This window comes from Lissotriton helveticus, chromosome 11, assembly GCF_964261635.1.
Source record: "Lissotriton helveticus chromosome 11, aLisHel1.1, whole genome shotgun sequence".
In the NCBI taxonomy this organism is placed as follows: domain Eukaryota; kingdom Metazoa; phylum Chordata; class Amphibia; order Caudata; family Salamandridae; genus Lissotriton; species Lissotriton helveticus.
In genome coordinates, this window is record NC_136072.1 from 359085097 (window position 1) to 359105371 (window position 20275).

Below are 20275 nucleotides of genomic sequence, written 5' to 3' on the forward strand. Positions count from 1 at the left end.
GTATGCAAAATACCGTGAGGATGAAATTCATAATAAGCGAAAGAAATTAGAAGAAAAGGTAATGTGCCTCAAGTAAAAATGGCAGAACAACAGGAACTTCAGTTAAGTCAGAAAGCAAATAATCAGAAAAAAGGGGATGGCCAAAGCGAAGGAAGTGGAGGTAAACCCATAGGAAAGATGAGTAAAGAAGAGGTAAAGAAAAAGTTTCCCTGTCATGGGTCCGGAAAATTGGGGCATTGGAAAAACAAATGTAAATTAATACAGAATAATAATGTCCAAAATCAAAATTTAAATGCACAGATGCAGAATGAGGTGTGAATGAGAAAGCCACAACAGGTAATACAGAATCAGTTACCTCAAGCCCCTATGCCAGATTTTGAGAGTCAAGGCAAATACAGTATGGACACCAGATTTCGGGAGGAAAGTGGTAAGAAAAATACGGTAACACCACAGTTTTTTTTGCAGGACACATTCTTTGAAACAGAAGATTATTGACGGTGCCTGAGAGGGGGGTAGAGGAATGCGTACTTTGCGAATCCTTACCGGTAGATCAGTCAGGTCCTTACATTGAGGGAAAAGTGGAGGGCAATGACGTTACCTTTTTGTTGAGCACTGGTGCTACTCATTCTACTGTGAGAACAGCAGACATCCCAAACCGACCCCTCTCGGGAGAAGCAATCCAAGTAGTGGGCATTTCTAATAAACAAATTAGGACCCCTGTCACATAACCAATGGAAGTCTGTATCAGTAATTTTAAAGAGATGCACAAGTTCATGGTGTGCGACTCTAGCCCTGTAAACTTGTTAGGAAGGGATTTACTATGTAAGATGAACTGTACAATCTTTTGCACACCAAATGGTGTTGAAATTCAGACTCCAGATGAAGACTGAGTGTATGAAATGATGCTAGCCAAACAAGAAACAAAAGTTAAAAAGATGTGCCTAGAAGATTTACCCGAAGAACTAAAAATCTTTGTGAATCCTCATGTGTGGGATTTTACTGGAAAAGAAGTAGGTTTAATGGCAAATGTCGATCCCATAAAAGTGATGGTAAAAGAAGGTGCCATTTACCCAAATATTCGACAGTACAAAATGAGTTCAGAAATAAAAGCAGGTGTCGCAAAGGAAATAGAGCATTTGGTTGAACAAGGCATTCTAGAAGAAATAATGAGCAGTCCTTGCAATTCACGTATAATTGGCATAAAGAAACCAAACGGAAAGTACAGGGTGGTCCAAGACCTCTGTAAAATTAATAAAATTGTCGTCCCATGTTGCCCAGTAGTACCGAATCCAGCTGTGATTCTGTATCAAATACCATGAAGAGCAGGATGGTTCACTGTAATTGATTTATGTCATGCCTTCTTTTCCATTCCATTGCATCCAGATAGCACATTTTTATTTTCGTTCACATTTAATGAGCATTTTTACGTTTTGAATCGTGTTCCATAAGGGTACACGGAAAGCCCATCCATCTTTAACCAGATTTTGAAAAGATGTCTTGAATCACTGGTGCTGCCCGGACAATCTGTTCTGGTGCAGTATATCAATGATCTATTATTAGCATTGAGAACCGGAAATGACTGCATAATTGATTCCATTGCATTACTGAACCATTTAGCAAAGGGTGGACATAAAGTGTCCCCTGAGAAATTGCAATACTGTACAACTTCAGTTAAATATATGGGACACCAGATAGAAAGAGGGGTCAGGAGAGAGACATTCGAAAGAATCAAAATAATTCAGAACATGAAGCTACCCCAAACTCAGAAAGAAATTAATGTTTCTCAGAGTTGTAGGTTACTGCAGGCAGTGGATTGTGGGATTTGCAGTGCTAGCCAAACCATTGATTCAACTTACAAAGAAACGGGCAAAAGATCCAGTCGAATGGGATGATGAACGCATGACTGCTTTTCTAAAATTACGCAATTGCCTGTGTGAAGCACCAGCATTAGGAATGCCTGACTACTCAAAAGAATTTGCATTATTTTGTGACACAAGAGACAATTGTGTTCTTTCATCCTAACCCAGACCCATGGGTAAATGCGACGTCCTGTGGCATATTTTTCTCCCACATTGGACCCAGTGGCATCAGCATTGCCAGGTTGCCTGAAATCAGTAGCTGCAACTTGCATGAGTCTTGAAAAAAGTGAATCCTGTATCAGTGTATGTCCCACATGCAGTCGTGATTCTGTTAACCAGAACACGTACTCAGTACTTAACTCCTAGTCAGATGACTAACTATGACAGTGTCACGATCGCGGTTTTCCCGAACTACGTTTCCCGGCATGCTCTGGGCCGGAACTACCATTCCCGAGATCCTCCGCGACGCGCTGCATTCTCACGATGAACTAATTTAAAGAGAATGGCGGCCGGGGATCGGTGTCGGGTATTCCAGTCCGTGAGCCGTTTCTGTATTGGATTACGTCGGTCATGGTGCGGTAAGGGTGCTTGCACCACAGACCTTCGCAGCAGATCGCTGGTTGTTTCATTTTGGTTCCTGTTTGCTTTGTGGCTTAACGATAACGGCTGTTATCGTGGTTCTAGGCCTATGATTTGGTGTTCTGTGGAAATGACTCGGTTGGCATTTTCAGCCAACGGTGGTGATTCTGTTTGGTGCTAGCAGACATTGGGTAGCATCCAGTGCTTTACTGGGTTGCTTTACTGTACTTTGGATTACGCCTTGTACCCAGCTAAGAAGCATTAGTTGGGTGTTGTGAACCTTCACGAGTGCCAGTAGGAGCTTGGCGTGTTGACACCTGAACTGTGTTTAAAGGCAATGCGCTTAACTTTTCTTTAGGTGTTAACTGTGTATTTACCTCTTCTATTTAACAGGGGTTCTGGAGGTGTAGGCTACACTCTTCCCCTGTGAGGTTTAGTGGAGTCAATACTTAGGTATGTTATATGTCATGTATAGTTGGATGTGTATATGAACGCAGGATCTCCTTTTCCGAAGTATATCACGTTTTCTCCTGTCTTTTTTGCATCACTTTAGTTACACCGTACCAACCCCTACGTTGCCTCTACACATCTACAAGGATTTATTATTCTTTTACAGGTATAGCTCTTTACAGTACTTTCAGGAACATTGTGATGTACAAAGCATAGGAATCTAGTCTTATGTGTATGTTCTGTTTATGTCTTTCAGCTCTCCCTCCCTGCTGTCCCCTTCCTTTCCTTCCCTGATCTTTTCTATTATCCCCTCACTTAATCCTGTCAATGCTCAGTGCCATTACGGCAATTCAGGCGTTGGCTCGATTTAGAGGTGGGCTTACCGATCGACAAACCGATCCTGAGGACACAATATAACAGACAGGTATTAATGGTTCAGAAAATATGACAATAGTCAGGTGTACTATTTTAAACCCAGCAACACTGTTACCAAATTCCCATTTTGAAGAAGTAAGGGAGGAAGTCGAACATGATTGTGTCGACCTCACTTAATTCATTACTAAACCACGCCCAGACATACAAGAAGAACCTTTAAAAGATCCCGAACATGAGCTATATGTAGATGGCTCATGTATGCGACATGAGGAAGGAGGCCTGAATGCTGCTTATGCTGTATATACATTTTCTGGTATAGTCAAAGCATCCTATTTACCAGGAGTCAAGTGTGCACAAGTAGCCAAATTGATTGCTTTAATAAAAGCGTGCAAAATTGGGAGAAATTGGAGAGTAACCATTTACACTGATAGCCAGTATGGTTATGGGGTTGTGCATGACTTTGGCCAACTATGGATGCAAAGGGAGTTCATGACTTCTTCAGGACCCCCTATTAAACATTGACAGTTTGTAAAAGAACTACTTGAAGCAATTCAATTGCCAAAATAATTAGCCGTGGTCAAGTGTGCTGCTCACCAATCTGGAAATGACAAAGTGACAGCTGGTAATCGTTATGCTGAGCAAGTAGCCCAACATTGTGCCAGATACAGAATGACAGTAAACAAGAAAATCGCTGCATGTGGAATCAGCTGCCAACTTATGCTGTTGAGAGGAGTAAATACATGGGAGGAAGTGAGAGATTTGCAAAACTAAGCAGAACCCAAAGAAAAGGAAGACTGGGAGAAAATAGGGAGACCAGTACTACCTGATTGTATGCTTGCACCAATGGCCGGGATGCACCATGGGGACTCACACATAGCAGAGATGCTATGATAAGACTGTTTAGACAGGATTGGTGTAATGCAAGGTTCAGGAATATAGCTGAGAATCTTTGCCAGAGATGCTTAATTTGTCAGCGAATGAACCCTGGTAAGAAAACTGTGGTTTGTCCCAGGAAAATTGGGGCGGCAGAAGGCCCATGTATAAGACTACAGCTTGATTTCATTCAGTTACCTGTTTGTCGAGGATTAAAATATGTTTAGTCATCATTTGCTTATTTTCCAAATGGGTAGAAGCATACCTAACCAGGAGGAATGACAGCTTAACTGTGGCCAAGCTCTTTTAAAGAGAGCTCATTTCTCTGTTCGGTTTTCCAGTAACGATTGAATCAGACCGAGGGTATCATTTTAATAATGAAATAATTGGGCTGATTTGTGAAGCATTCAAAATTGAGCAAAAGCTGCACTGTGCATACTGCCAGGCGGCTTCTGGAGTGGTAGAACAACTGAATGCCACGATAAAAGCAAGATTGGGAAAGATGTGTGAATCTACCCAATTGGAATGGCCTGATGCTTTACCTCTTATCTTGATGGGACTCAGAAGCATTCCAGACATGAAAACAGGCTTCAGTCCTCATGAAATAGTCATGGGAAGGGCAATGAGGCAAGCATGTGTGCCAGGACACAAGCTGGTAACTATATCTGATGATTTAGTGTTGGAGTACTGCAAAGAGTTGGCTGACCAAGTGTGTTCTATCTCTCACCAGGTTGGGGAAGACGCTGTGGCCAGGAAATCAACTCCAGCACATAATTTGAACCCAGGAGATTGGGTAGTGATAAAAAAAATATCACACTCTGGAATCTTGCCTAGCACCAAGGTGGGGAGAGCCCTGTAGAGTGATACTGGTTATCACCACAGCTGTAAAGTGCAAGGGAATCCCAAACTGCATCCACGCCAGCCACACAAGAAGAGTAACAGCACCTGACAAAGTTGAGGCTGAAGGTTGCGCAGCTGAAGGGTCTCAAGAAGTTGATCCTGAAGCAGTTGACGAAGAACAACCGAGCACCAGTCAGGATGAATGGATTCCAGTGGTCGATATACCTGAAATAAGAATAAGTACAAGAAGCCAAACGTATCTAGACAGTCAGAGTGATAGTGAGGACGAGACAGGAATAGAAGAACGTACTCAGATTACAGAAATCAAAGCTAATGGTAATCTTGAGGAGGACCAGATAAAGAAAGAGCAATATGCTCATACCAACGAAACACTCACCAGAACACCTGTCTCCGAGGAGGGACAGATAGGTACAAGAGAAAATGCACAGGCAAAAGACAATCAAGAAATTGCAAGACCTGTGAAGGACCAGACAGGATTAGTAAAACGGGCTCAGGAAGAAGAACAAATTCCAGGCCCAACAAAGCAATATCCTGAACCAGGTCAGACTGGTGTTGAAGAACCCATCCCGGCAGAAACGTCAACGGTAATAGGCCCTGGACAAGGTCAGATAGAGAGGATACCTGAAGACGATGAAAATCAAATTGTGCCACAACTCAAAGAAAACAAAAGAGCATCTGAAGAAACTGAAAGCACAGTGCCAGCTAAAAGACTCAGAAAAGGCGGTAAATGGCCTGGTTTTCTTAAAAGACAGAAATATCGCCTAGTCACAATAAATGAAGAACCTGAACAAGTGGATGAAGTAACCAGTTGAATTGATCCGTCAACAAGTAATCAAAGACGAAGAAGTCCATGCTTGAAAAGGCTGAACAATAAATTCAAAGGTCCTGAATAGACTAAAGTTATTCTTGAAGAATTCGAGAATCTGGAAATCAGTGATGAAAGTGATGAAGAATTGATTGCTGATCAGTCTATCGAATAAGTGAGACCAACTTGAGATAAATTTACGGTAATATTATGTGTGAAATTTTACAAAGAGGGGCAAAGACTCCTTATTAAAAAATGGCTGATACTAGAGTTACTGGAAACTCGAAAATAAATTGTATAAAGACATGCTGTAGAATATGCATATGTAGTGTATTATTAGTGCTTATAGTATGGCTAGGACCGACAATAGCAATACCTTACTTGATGGTTGATAAACAGAATGACACTAGTATACACGGAAAGGTAGCACACCAAAAACAAGATAGAGTAGACTTAGAAGCACCAGATGAGATAGAAATGCATCACTTTAGAAATAAAAACAAAACAGAGATGAATGTGTTTGCTAACCTATCAGTACATTATATAGAGGCAATGAAAATTAGTGATTGCTATGTCTGTATGAAATTACCAACATCAGTAGCTGAAGGGGTTACTTACCATCATTTACCACTGACATAAGATATTACCTGGTGTATAGTAACTAGTTTGTTTTATAGAACAGGAAGGTTACAGTAATATTATTATAACCTAGATGTCATTTTTCCTGAAATTCCTATACGTGTAAAAATGAACCCTGTCCTTAGTGCTAAACATGCCCAGTTCTTTGGTGATTTTTCTCTAACAATGAAAACAATAGATATAGCTGAAGCACATCAAAGCAACTTAACCTGTAGATTATATGAAGAAGAGAAAATATATTTAAATTTAGTAGAGAAAAGGAGACAGGATTTCCATAGAAAAGCCACTGAACCAAAACCCAAGATACCCAAATGGACTGAAAGGGAAGAATTTATGGCAACTGGCAGGACTCATGCTGCTATGTCTCTGGATTTTGAAAAGAAGGGGAAAATCTGTCTTCATAGAGAGAAAACGGAGTATAACAATGTATTCATCGGTTCCAGTGAATGTGAACACAATTTCCTCATAGTTGGAGGTTGGGGACTAAAAGGGAGAACTGATCCAGTATTTCCTGGAGTCTATTATAATTGTGAGAACTAAGCTTATTTTAAGTTGCCTGATCATTGGTGTAGGAGTTGCTATTTCGGAATAGTATTCCCAAAGGTATACCATGTAAAAAGAATCACTGGAAGCAATGAAAACTATAATGAACTAACACGACATAAAAGAGCTCGTTTTTCAGAAATTGTAGGTGATATATTTAGTGCATTGATATCTTCAGTGGGAGTAATTCTGAATACACAAAGAATTTGTAAATTGTCTACAGTGGTGGATCACTTATCGACTGACACTTCTGGAGGATTCTTATTGATCAATACTGAATTGGTTGCGATCAGATCAATGGTTTTACAAAATCGACTTGCTCTTGATATATTATTGACAAAAGAGGGAGGAGTCTGTAGAATGTTGAAGGCGCAACATTGTTGCACTTACATACCGGATAAAAGTACTGAAATTGGAAAGTATATAAGAAGTATTACTCATTTGGAAGAAGAACTGAAACCACTGGAGGTTGATAGTGCATGGGAGAGACTAACTGATGGTCTCACCTCAGGAGGTAGTTGGCTTTCTAATGTTGGTAGAAGCATTGTAGGTAAAGTACTGATGCCAATAATGGGAATATCACTATTAATTTTGGTGATAATGATTTGGTGCAAATGCTGCAGAAACTGAAAAAGGTATGCAGTTAATGAGAACAGAAAGAAACGAAAATTAGATGAAATTCAAATGGAGGAGTTGAAAGGGGACATTTATAAAAGAATGAAAGGATTTCAAAAGAAAAGAGAAATGAAATCCTAAAGAAATAGAGGAAATATAATTGGGAGAGTACTAAAGTAGGCATCTGGTTCCGTAATTAGTGATGATATAAAATATCATCAAAGAGGGGATTGATGGAGCAAGGTTTCGCACGTACAGAAACTTGCTTAGACTCAGCCCTCTCAAAATAGCCTATAATTAATTAATCAACATGTTTTGTTTACTAATATTTGCATTAACCAACATATTTAGTATCTAGGGGAAGCTTTACTATGTGCCTTTACTAACAGTAACACGAGTGTCTTAAAATGGCTGCTGAAAATGCGGGCACTCTTCTGCACATGCGTCTGCCACATCTACGTGGTGTGACGTATCTGTGCTTTTAGTGGGAACTTATTGCTTCTGCGCACTAGTGCCAAGATGGCCACTTCATGTCTCACACATTTAAGCATCTGCTGCTGCTTGTACTAAACTGTGTTTGTTCTGCTTAACTATTAATGCTATAGTATAAATAAAATAATGGGGCTAGAGTAGGGATAAGTGGTATACAGTGCATTCATTTATATTTTGTATTCTAATTTGTTTTTCTTTAACTTTGTTATTAGCTCATATTTGGGCCCAAGAGTGACACAAACACCATATTGAAAAAGCTGTGTCTGCGCAGATGATCATTGAAAATCCTGAAGTCACTGTCATTGAATGCCTGCCAACACTCATCTTACCCACGATGTTCCTGGGAAATTGTCCATTCGACCTCAGGAGAGGAAAGAAAATGAACTGTATCAAATATAATGTATTCAATTTGAAACCAATATTGTTGGGTGGAATAAAAGTGCATGGGAAAATAAATTATGGGTGGGAACTTGATCAATATAATTCAATGAGAAATTACCTAATCTTAGTATGGTGTGATGACCTCTCCTCGTCTTCCTGACCAATCACTGAAGGAGAACACATAGATTTGCAACATTAAGCGGTGGTACATTGCCCTGGAAATGGTATAACTAAAGTAGGTTTAGTTAGAGATATTTGTCCGACTTGTCCGAGTAGCTGACATGTCACTGACCCAACGCATGCTATAGGAGATCGAGAGCAGAGGTGCTGGCGGAGCACTCTGTCAGAAGAATCAAGGTGTTGCTGAGGGAGATATATCAATTACCCAGTCGGGGTACCTAATGTGGCTTAGAGAGGGTTGTGATGCTGGCGTTGCAGTTAGCGGAGGTCACCTGTCCTGATCTGCACCTGTCCTGTCCCGAGGGCACCTGATTAGTCGGGAGCCCTATCTTTGCCCCAGCCCGTGGCCAGGGTTGGTCTTCACATCATTTTAGGTAAAAATAATCCATGTGGTATGTCCTTGTGCTATTTCCTTTTCTCACCCTTTCCAGGTACCAATGTCTAAAGGTGTTACTGTGATTTCTTGCAAACCTTATGTCCTATTAATCATATTCTTACTTGTGAAGTTTATGTTCACTGTATTATGGACAAAGACTCAACAAAACTTGCATAGATAAAGTGTTTAAAACTTCTCATGAGTCTGTGGTTATTACAGGACAGGTACATTTGTTAAATACTACTTATTAGGCTAACACCCTTTCAATCCCTAGGACTTATAGCATAGGTGACAAAGGATTGGCAAGTTATGGTTTACATGTATAAGTCCTAAAAGGAATCAAAGTACTGATAGGCTGCAAGTAGAAGCAGGACTACTAGTTCAAAGCGTAAATGTTTAAGGGCCCAGGTGAGTATGGTTATTGAGCTGGCAGTCCTGAGGGCCATCACTACCATCTCTTAAAAGCATTAAAAGCAATATTGTGAGAGACATCCTCTAACCAAAGTACATATGTATTTTATGTGGTATTTGCCTAGTGAAAAACAAGCAGAAAGGTGGGATATGCCCAGATTGTGATCCATGGTTCTTAGTATTCCTTTCATTACATCTGAGACAACCAATGTCAAGAGTGCAGAGGTAATATCTTTGCTGCGTAGGTCGCCAATGGAATTGTGTTTCTTGATATGAAAGACTATCTACCTGATTATGAGTGCCCGGGAGTGTGGTGTGCTATTTATCACACCCAATAACATCAGGTATCCAGGGATTGGAATTAATTGGTTATGATAAATAGCACCTATAAAAAGGCCTTCCAAGAAAAACAGGGACTAACATATATTTCCACACAAAAATCTTCATGTTCAGGTATGTATCAGGCCTTTTTCACAAGCTAAATGTCATCAGGCTCAATCTTCTGAAATGCAACTGGTAAAATTTCAGGGGTTCTACCCTCTTGTGATTGCGAACCATGCAGGAGAGTTTCACAAGCACTCACACTTGTTTTGGGTGAAAGACTTTGCCTGGTCGGTAAAGTGAAAAAGTACATTTAGGGCCAGATGTAGGTAATCCTAATTTACCGTTTCTAAAATACCAAATTTTACCGATTCGGTATTTCAGAATCGGTAAATGGGATGTAGCTAATTATTTGGTCAATTTTACCGAATCGATATTTATCGAATCTGTATTTACCGATTCGGTAAATACATACAGCCTGATTCATGTACGGGCCGTTTTGCGTGTCCCTAATAGCGATTAATAGCGACTCGCTATTGAGGAAACGCAAAACGGCATTCATGTACTTTTCGGGGAAAAAATAGCGACTCGCACGCGGGCGCTAAAGCCGTTAGCGACCGACAAAAAACGCAGAAAAATCGCTATTTCCGGCTACCTGCGATCGGGATAGCGACTCGCAATCCCGATCGCACGGGATAGCGACTCGCAATCCCGATCGCACGGGATAGCGACTCGCAATCCCGTGGGATCGGGAATGCGAGTCGCTATCTCGCGGGATCTGGAAAACGGGAAGACGCATTACGAGCACCGTGATGACATCACAACCAGGAAGCAGCCAAATCCCACCCCCAAACAACACAGTGACGCTATCAGTCGAGTGTTGAAGACCGAAAGCTGCCGCTAAACTGCCGTTAGCGACTCACAACCCCGCCGAAATAGCGACCGCCATGTCGGAGGAACCCCAGCCAGGCCCCAGCAACAGCGCTGCCCGCAAGCGCAAACTGAAATTCTCCGAACAGGAGCTGGAGAACCTCATCGAAGGGGTGGTGGCCAACCACGACCAGCTGTTTGGTGCCAACTCCCGGAGGGTCCCAGAGCAGGAGAAGAGGAGGATCTGGGTTGGGATTGCCTCCAGTGTGAACTCTGTGGGCGTTGCGGACAGGTCTCTGGAGGAACTCAAAAAGCGGTGGTACGACCTCCGAGGCCGTGCCAAGGAGAGGGTTGCGGAGCGCCTTGGTGAGGCATCGGACACCGGAGGTGGTGGACCGACTGTCCCACCCAACACCCCCCTGGAGGACCAGGTAGAGGACACGTTGGAGAGGGAGGCGTGTGTTGGCGTGACCCCTCTGGACTCCTCCCGCCCCACCCAAGACACCCAAGGTAAGTGGCATGCGACTGCGACCCTGTCCCCTATGACCGCCCCTGACCAAATAGGCTCACTCATTGGCCCTTAGTCATGCCTATGTTGTGCATCAGGAAATGCCCTGAAGCATTGTGGGAGACGTAGTATGTCCACAATGTAGTAGTACCACAATGCGGCCAGAAAGGTTCCGAAGTGCGCAAATACACAGCCACCCAGGGAATGACACCCAGCATGCATGTAACATCTGCACGTCTGACAGTCACATGCACCTAATGAGTATCCACTTACCCTCACAGGTGCGGGAGACAGCAGTGACAGTGAGAGGCTGCTGATCGATGAGGAGGCCCAGGAGGAGGAATCCCTACCTGAGACACAGCCACCAGCCCCTGCAGCAGCGCCAACACCAGCAGCCAGGCCCCCCGCCTCTGCTGCATCAACACCTACAGGCCCACCGGCTGCCAAGGCCAGGCCCCCCGCCTCTGCTGCATCAACACCTACAGGCCCACCGGCTGCCAAGGCCAGGCCCCCCGCCTCTGCTGCATCAACACCTACAGGCCCACCGGCTGCCAAGGCCAGGCCCCCCGCCTCTGCTGCATCAACACCTACAGGCCCACCGGCTGCCAAGGCCAGGCCCCCCGCCTCTGCTGCATCAACACCTGCAGGCCCACCGTCTGCCAGAGCCAGGCACCCCACCAATGTGCCTCCAGTGGCTGCGGCACCTGCAACACCAGCTGCAACAACACCTGCAGCACGGCCAATAAGATCTGGCCCAGCCACATCCGCTACACAGCGGCCCAACAGCAGGCGGGGCAATGGGCATCTCCATGCCTGCCTGAGCGTGTAGCGGCGCATGCTCCGCATACACCAGCGGCAGTCCCAGCAGCAGGGAGCAATCCAGCTCCAGCTCCATAAGACAGGCCGCAATGTGGCTGGAGTCGGGGAGAGGATGGACCGCATGACGGCGGCCATGGACCGCATGACGGCGGCTATGGAAGACAACACTGCAGCGCTGGTGAAGCACCGCAGTGTTGCAAGCAGGCGCCACCACCAGTTGCTGAGCCGGCTGTCCACCTACAGCCGCTCCAATTATGTCTCGGCAAATGCCACCACCCTGCTTGCGCGGCGCTCCCTGACCCAGCAGCACCAACTGGTCCAGTGCTGCGAAGATATTACCCGGGTGCTGGAGCATTTGACCACCGCCGTCACCGCACTGCACGCACCTGTGCTACCGGCAATTGTGGGGGGTGATGATGCTAGTGAGGGTGCCTCCAGTGTCAGCAGCCACTCTGCCACGCAGGCCCCCCCACCTAGGCGCAGCACAAGGGCTACGCCTGCTCCAGCTGCCCAGGAGGAGGAGGAGCCTCCCAGGCGCATGCAAATTGTGCGCCGGAGGCGCCAATGACATTGTGTCAGGGACACAGGCGTAGGCTGAACTTAAGCCTGCCATGGACCGTGTCATGCAGTATGCATGAATACTGCATTTTGTAAATAGTTGTTTCCAAGACGCATTATTTTTTGTGATAATAACAAATACATTTATTTTGGTGCACACATACGCCTTGTGTAATCATTACAGTTTGCATGCAATTGTGATATGTGGGGTGGGGGAAGGGGGTGGGCTAGAAATTGTTAGCTGTGATGTGGTTGCGACGTCTGTGGCCTTCAGCTGGGTTCTCCCCGCGTGCATGGTGCGCATGTGCTGGTGGCCGGTCGTCCCCCTCAGATTCACTGCCTGAGATGTCAACTGGTATCCGGCGCTTGGTTGCAATGTTATGAAGCATTGCACAGACAGCCACAATGCGGCAGCACGCTGCAGGACTGTAATACATGGCCCCACCTGTCTTGTGCAGTATACGGAACCTGCTCTTGAGCAGGCCAAATGTCCTTTCAATACAGTTCCTTGTCCGGATGTGCGCAACATTGTAGCGGCGTTGCTGAGGTGTGGCAGGGTTGAGGTAAGGGGTCAGGAGGTATTCCCGTAGGGCGTAGCCACTGTCACCTGTATGAGAGGAGCAGATGTTGATTGCCTGTGCAGCGCAGTTACTTCATAGCAATGTGACATTGTCGACAAAGTGTACTTACCGAGTAGGTGTCCTTCCCCAAACTCTCCCCTGATCAGTCGTGTGTGGAGTCCGCTGTGCCTGAAGATGAAGGAGTCATGGGTACTCCCTGGGTACTGGGCCACAATGTCAGTGATGATGGTCTTGGCATTGCAGACCATCTGTATGTTGAGGGAGTGGTACGACTTCCTGTTGCGGTACATATACTCCGTGCCAGCTGGTGGGCAGATGGCTACGTGGGTACAGTCTATGCAGCCAAGGACATGGGGAAAATGGGCAACATTATAAAATTGTAGTTTTGTGAGGTCCAAATCCTGTTGGCTCGTGGGAAATGTGATGTGCCGGTGGAGCTGGGTGAGCATGGCGTCAACAAAAGTGTGGAGGCAGCGTGACATGGTGGGCTGGGATATCCCCCCAGCAGCGGCTACTATGCCCTGGAAACTGCCGGATGCCAGGAGGTGCAGGCTGCACAATACCTGCACATGTGTGGGCACAGAATTGTTTCGCCTTGTTGGGTGCTGCATGATGGGGTCGAGTTCTTGTATCAGCCAGGTGATCATTTCCCCATTCAGCCTGTATTTAGCATAAATCTGTTCTCTGGTTTGCCCCAGCAAGGTGACCCGCTGCCGGTAAATCCTTGCCTGCCTCATGCGTCTCCTCCGTGCTGCTCGCTGTAGCCTTCGCCGCCTCACCACCATGTACATCCCAGGCATTGTGGAACGCCTATTGCTGCTGCTGAATGTCCTTATGTGTGATTGGTCAGGCCTGGGCCTGTTGGTGATTGGCTAACAGTTTTTCAAAATTTGGTTAATCATGGCTTTTATGGTTACCACCTGCTTTGAGTTGTCCTTAAATTGCGCCGCGCAAATGTGCGATTTAGCGCTTTTTCGCTAATGTATTTCTTTCATGAATGCCGATTGAGACAATATTGCGTTTCGCTATTCAATTCGCAGATTCCGTGGTTGGTCGCTATTTCATTATCGCTAATGCTCGGCTTCCCGGAGTCTGCGACTTTTACAGCGTAATCGCTATTCCGGTCGCTATTATTTTTTAGCGATTTCGCTATTTCGTACTTGAATGCCGATTCCGTGTTTTGCACCCGCAATTGCGTTTTCGCAGCCATTGCGGGCGCTATTTCGCTTCATGAATCAGGCTGATAATCAGTAATTCCCATTCATTCCTATGGGCCTGGAGGCCCATAGGAATGATTGGGAACTACCGATTCCGTATTTACCGAATTGGTAAATACCGATTTGGTAATAGGGGGACCATGTTCAAGGGTGGCAGGGTGTCACATTGACACCCTGTTGCACCCCTGAATAGTGCATGTGTGCACATGTGGCACACATACATGCCCTGAGGGCATGTATGTCTGCCAGATGGCACAGTAAAAAAATCACAAAATTGCTTTTTATTAAGGTTTTCGATATTTACCACCAACCTTTATTTGGTGGTAAATACCGAACCCTTAACTGTGCAATGCACTCATTTGAGTGCTCCCTACATTTCAGATTCGGTAAATTTACAGATTCGGTAAATTTACCGAATCGGTAAAATAGGGCCCCTACATGCCATTTCTTAAATGCCGGTCGGTAACGGCCGAAATCGGCCATTACCGAATGGTATTTTGGCTCCTACATCTGGCCCTAGGTAATTTACCGATTCCTTAAATTACCGAATCTGAAATTTAGCCACCTACATCCCAAATGCCCAATACCGGTCGGTAACGGCCGAAATTCTGTAATTTCGGCCGTTACCGACCGGTATTGGGCCACCTACATCTGGCCCCTAGTTCTGACTTAAGTTCTCACTCCAAAAGCGCTAGCACTGATCTGCCTAGAAGTGGATAAATAAACATTCATATTGTGAAATAGCATTAAAAAATAAAAATAAGATATGAGCTATTTTAAACACCACATCCGGGTACCCTGAATGCATAGTGCATAAATAAGGTACGCCTAGAACTTGGCAGGCTCAGCAAATGTAGGGTGCCTTTACAGGAATAAGAATTAAGTGGGCCATAAGGATTCACTCTTACCTTATTATGATCGCACAAGCCACAGAAGCAACCAAAGAGACTATTGATGATCTGGATAGCAGAAAGCAGGCTCTGAAGTGCGCCAGCTATGCAGAGGATGGAGAAAAATCCTACATTCCATGGGACAATCTGCTGTGGCTCCAGGCAAACCGAGTCCCAGAGTTTGTGGTCAAACAGGTAATGGGGAGAACTGAAAAGGTGAAAGACAGTGTTTCAGTTGGAAAAGCTAGAACCTGTGGCTATGTTGGTCATGGTTCACGGTAAAAGTATGATAGTTGCTATGGTGAGGTTGAAAATTATCAACAGTGTGGATAAACACATTTTGGCAGCATAATACTACTATTAGCACCCTTACATTGAAAACATAGGAAGTGGAGCTGGAGCTGCATCTTACCTGAAAGATAGATTGGAAAAAACACAGATCAATTCTCCTGCAGCACTCTATTTGCCTCATGTGAAGCAACCAGTCTGGATAAAAATGCTTGTCTTCTACCTTACCTGAAAGATAGGCTGAAATAAAACCAGCTCCATTCTCTTGCTATGCTCCTTTTGCCTCTTATGAATCCCCCAGACAAGCTACAGCTGTCAGGGGTCCTGCCTTGCTTTTGCTGAGAGAGAAGCCCAATCAGCCCAAAAAGAAGAAAAAGTCAGTTTTTCTTGAGAGCTGGGTACTGTTGCGCCAGTGATGTAACTGGTGTGGGGGTGGATAGACCACAGAGTCCAGGCAGGCAAGGTCTTTAGAGAGAGACCACCTGTTATGGAACTGGTTGACACACACCCTGTTTCTGTGTCCCCTTTGTCCTAGGCCCGACATGTGGTAGGCCACTTCACTGCTACCTGAAGAAGCAGCACTGATCAGTGGGTTGGTGAAGCCCTTCGACACAACAATTGGCGATTAGGGTGGTCAAGCCCTCCGTCCATGTCACCTCTCTTCGGTGTACCCCCTTGTGCGGTGGTCGTGTGCTCTGCAAGAGGGTGTGCTGCTAGTGCCGTGCGGCAAGGCTTTTGTGAAAAACAGTGCACGACCACTGCTAAGTGTACCCTGTGCTGCAGGAACAACACGCCTGCATGAGCGATGCAGAGAAGTTCGCTCCTGCTGTTTTCCCCTTCCATGAGGAGCACCCTGAGGTATGGGGCTAGACGATGCAGACCAGGCGGAAGGAGCACTGCAGGGAGTGGCTGGGGTGATCCTGCGCAGTCAGGGCCAAGAGGCAGGGGCATGGTGTGAGCTCCTGCTCAAGTGCCTATCAGCTGTTCAATGGTGCTGCCCCAGACATCCAGACTCCCAGGGGACCATTTGATGCACAGTACTACTTCTCAAGTATCCAGGTTGACCTGCCCAGCAGTAAGGTGAGTCAACCCCTGCAAGTCCTGCATAGGCTGTTCCAGCATTTTGCCCCTCCAGAGGCAGAAGGCTTAATAACTGTGTTCTCCTTCCCAAAGGGCATCAAGTCTCGCTTGGTGTAGTCTCCCCAGAAGAAGGGAGAAGATGCCAGTCTGATCTCTGTGCCACTCATCCACACTTCAATGCAGAGCACGTTGATCATTATAATGGTGAACATTCCCACCATTGAGCCATTCTTAGAAGCTGCTCCATCTGTGCAAGGGTCCAGGTGGAGAGGGTTGAGCTATACTTTCGAGGGATTGAGGTGGTTGACAACAGGAATGATACTACACCTGGGAGGCAAGGCCATTACCAGAATCTCTAAGACACCAATGGAAGTGACCCTGAAAACACACACTCAATGCTTTTTTCAAACCTATGGCTAAACAGGACTCTGAAAGATTTGATTCATCTTTTGCCAGGCCAGGCAGCAAGAAAAAGAGTCCATTGATATGTTTTACACTAGGCTGAAAGACTTGATGAGAATGTGTGATTTTGCCAATGAAGGGGGAGAAAATATACGAGATCAGATCATTCAAGGATGCGCATCAGCAAAGCTTAACAAACGCATCCCACAAGATTACAGCATCTCCCTTGTGGACATTTTGACCATAGGCAGAACCAAAGAACTGCCCAAAGCCAGGGCTTCACATATGGAAGCTCCCCTCCAGAAGACTGCAAAATCCAAATCTGTCAACACCATCATACCTTCATTGACACCAAAGAAACCCAAAGCAGAAGGATCATCACCAAGACCTTGTGGGTATCACGGCCGCTCCATGCACCACCTAACCAACTGCCCCTCAGAAGGTAAGAAGTGTGCAGGGTGTGGAAAATACAAACACTTTGCAAAAGAATGTCGCCCCAGCAAAGGGAAAGCAAGCCTCTCCACTGTTAATACTGTGTCCAAAACACACAAACAGAACAGCAACATTGATGATAATGAAGACGCCGAACACACCGTTTACTCTGGGTTCACGACCGGGATGGCAATGCAACCTCAATGACACTCAGAACAATGCCTGATACAGGTGGGAGTACACTCTGTACTAGCAACTGTGGACCCTGAAGCATCCTTCAACCTGCTATCTACAGAAACTTACTAGATGCTACAACCTCTATAGCTCCTCCAGAAAACGTCGATCAAAGTCTTGGCATGCAGGCAGAGTAAGCCCCTCATCATAAGAAGGAAGTTCTGAATGTTCATCACTAATGGGTCCCAATCCCTCAATTCTTTCGTTTCTGTAAACGCGGAGGGTCATGGCGTACTGCTGGGGTGCTGAATGGTAAAAGCACTTGGAATCATCACATTTGCCTTTGGAGTTAATCAAAAAGGAGATTCACACATTTTAGCAGAATTCCCTGAAGTGTTTGAAGACTTCAGGGGTTTGAAAGGCAAAGAAATAAAACTCCATATTAAACGATCTGTTCAGTAGGTAGCCCTGCAACACCAGAGAATCTCCTACCATATGAGTCTCAGGTTGACAAAGAGCCGGAAAAGCAGGAAGCCGTCGGGATATTAGAAACGGTGTCTGGACCCACCCCGTCAATGTACCCCATTGTGGTGACCGGAAAGCCAAAGCAACAGGATGCGGTACACATATGTATAGACATGAGGCTCCCAAATGTGAGGGTCAAAAGGGAACATCATTTTAACCCATTGATGACGTGATTAGGGCGCTGAGTGGAGCGTGCTGGTTTTCAAAGGTGGACCTCAGATCTGGCTACCATTATCTCCCTCTAGCAGAGGAGTCAAGATACATTATGACTTTCTCACATGGGTTTGTGGCAATACCAAAGATTGAACTTTGGCATCTCTAACACTGCAGAAGTTTTTGAGAACATGATACGAGAACTTCTGGTGGACCTGCCGGGAGTAGTGAATGTCAGTGATGACATTTTGGTGAATGTGAAATGTGTCTCAGAACACAATGATTGGCTGCAGATTGTCCACGTATGGATAAGAGACTCAGGACTCACTATTCACCATAGCAAAATGTAGTGGCTCAAGCAATTATTCAGCTTCTTTGGATATACTTTCTCACCAGAGGGGGTGGTGCTGATCCTGAAACGATACACAACATCAAAGTGCTGCAGTCCGACCTGCCATGATGTCTGAGGTCCGTAGCTTTCTGTGCATGGTCCATTATTGTGGTTGTTCTGTACAGGATCTGACCACCTTGATGAAACCTCTTCAGGAGCTCACCAAGTCAGCAACTATGTGGCACTGGGGAGAAGAACAAGAATGATCTTTCCATGCCCCAAACCAGATCTTTTAGCTGACATCACTTAGATGTAATGATCCACAGCAGGAAACTAGCATTGTGGTTGATGCCAGTCTGAAAGGACTAGGAGTGGTGCTGATAGAGAGACCCGATAATGGTGAATGGACACAAGTAGCGTTTGCAAGCCAGTCCTCTGCGGAGACAAAGCAGCCATACTCTCAAATGTAGAATGAAGCAACTGCAATACACTGGGGTGCCGGCACTTCCATCTGTAGGACTAGGAGTGGTGCTGATAGAGAGACCCGATAATGGTGAATGGAAATAAGTAGTGTTTGCATGCCAGTCCTTTGCGGAGACAGAGCAGCCATACTCTCAAATGTAGAATGAAGCAACTGCAATACACCGGGGTGTCGGCACTTCCATCTGTAGGTTTATGGCCAATGGTTTGTGGTCACCATCCTTCACAATAACCCCTATTCCACTCTTCAGAGGGAATTCGTCAAAGCCACCGCCACAAATTGAAAAATGGATGCTTCAGCTCCAGGAATACAATTGGCAGGTGGAATATCATCTAGACACAACCAACCTGGCCCATTACCTGTTGCAGCATCTCTAAGCAGCCACCCTGAAACAGAAGGAAGAAGCCAATGAAACCAAAGAATACGTGGGGTACATAGCCTCTGCCAATCTCTGAGGAACAGATACGGCAAACCATAGCTCATTAAGAATGCCTGGAAAGAGTGAACAGATGGCAGAAGGGCACAAAAAATGAGGGGAAAACAAGTGGAACAGAGGGCTAAAAGGCACAAAAAACGAGTGGAACAGAGGGCAGAAGGGCACAAAAAACAAGTGGAACAGAGGACAGAAAGGAACAAAAAATGAGCGGAACAGAGGGCAGAAGGGCACAAAAAACAAGGGGAAAACTAAGTGGAACAGAGGGCAGAAAGGCACAAAATACTAGTGGAACAGAGGGCAGAGGGCACAAGAAATGAGGGGAAAATGAAATGGCACAGAGGACAGACGAAGGGGTTTCAACCCCGAAATGCATTGGGTTTTGAAAAATTGTCTTGTAAAGATTATACAGTTGATATAATGTTTTGACCTTTCGATATTGAAAATGTATGTATGAATACCATGTATACTTTGTGAATACATTTGAATACAACAATGATAAAGGCTTTGAATAATGTCTAAGTGGAAAATTTCATTTAGTAGTGCACACTAGAGTCCTGGTAATCTAGCGATTCCGGGCCATTCATACTTATTACCACAGTTAGCAGGCACTGATCTAGTGCTGCACACATACCGATCAAGCATTTAAGTTTTATTTAAGCAGAGTGCAATACCCACATCTATTCATTCGTTGATACCCTACTGCAAACACGGGTTATTTGCACCACCGCCAAGATGTCATTTGATACAATTGCAGCAATTACCGATAATCG

General features: G+C 45.2%; 1 protein-coding gene across 1 annotated transcript in view; it reads right to left on the reverse strand.

Annotated features, from left to right (window-relative positions):
• The window catches only part of TM4SF19 (transmembrane 4 L six family member 19), a 296020-nt gene that overhangs the window by 127729 nt on the left and 148016 nt on the right, over positions 1-20275 (reverse strand). Inside the window, exon 4 of the mRNA XM_078667357.1 lies at positions 15222-15411. Coding sequence (XP_078523483.1) covers positions 15222-15411 — 190 coding nt within the window. The remainder of the gene's footprint in view (positions 1-15221; positions 15412-20275) is intronic.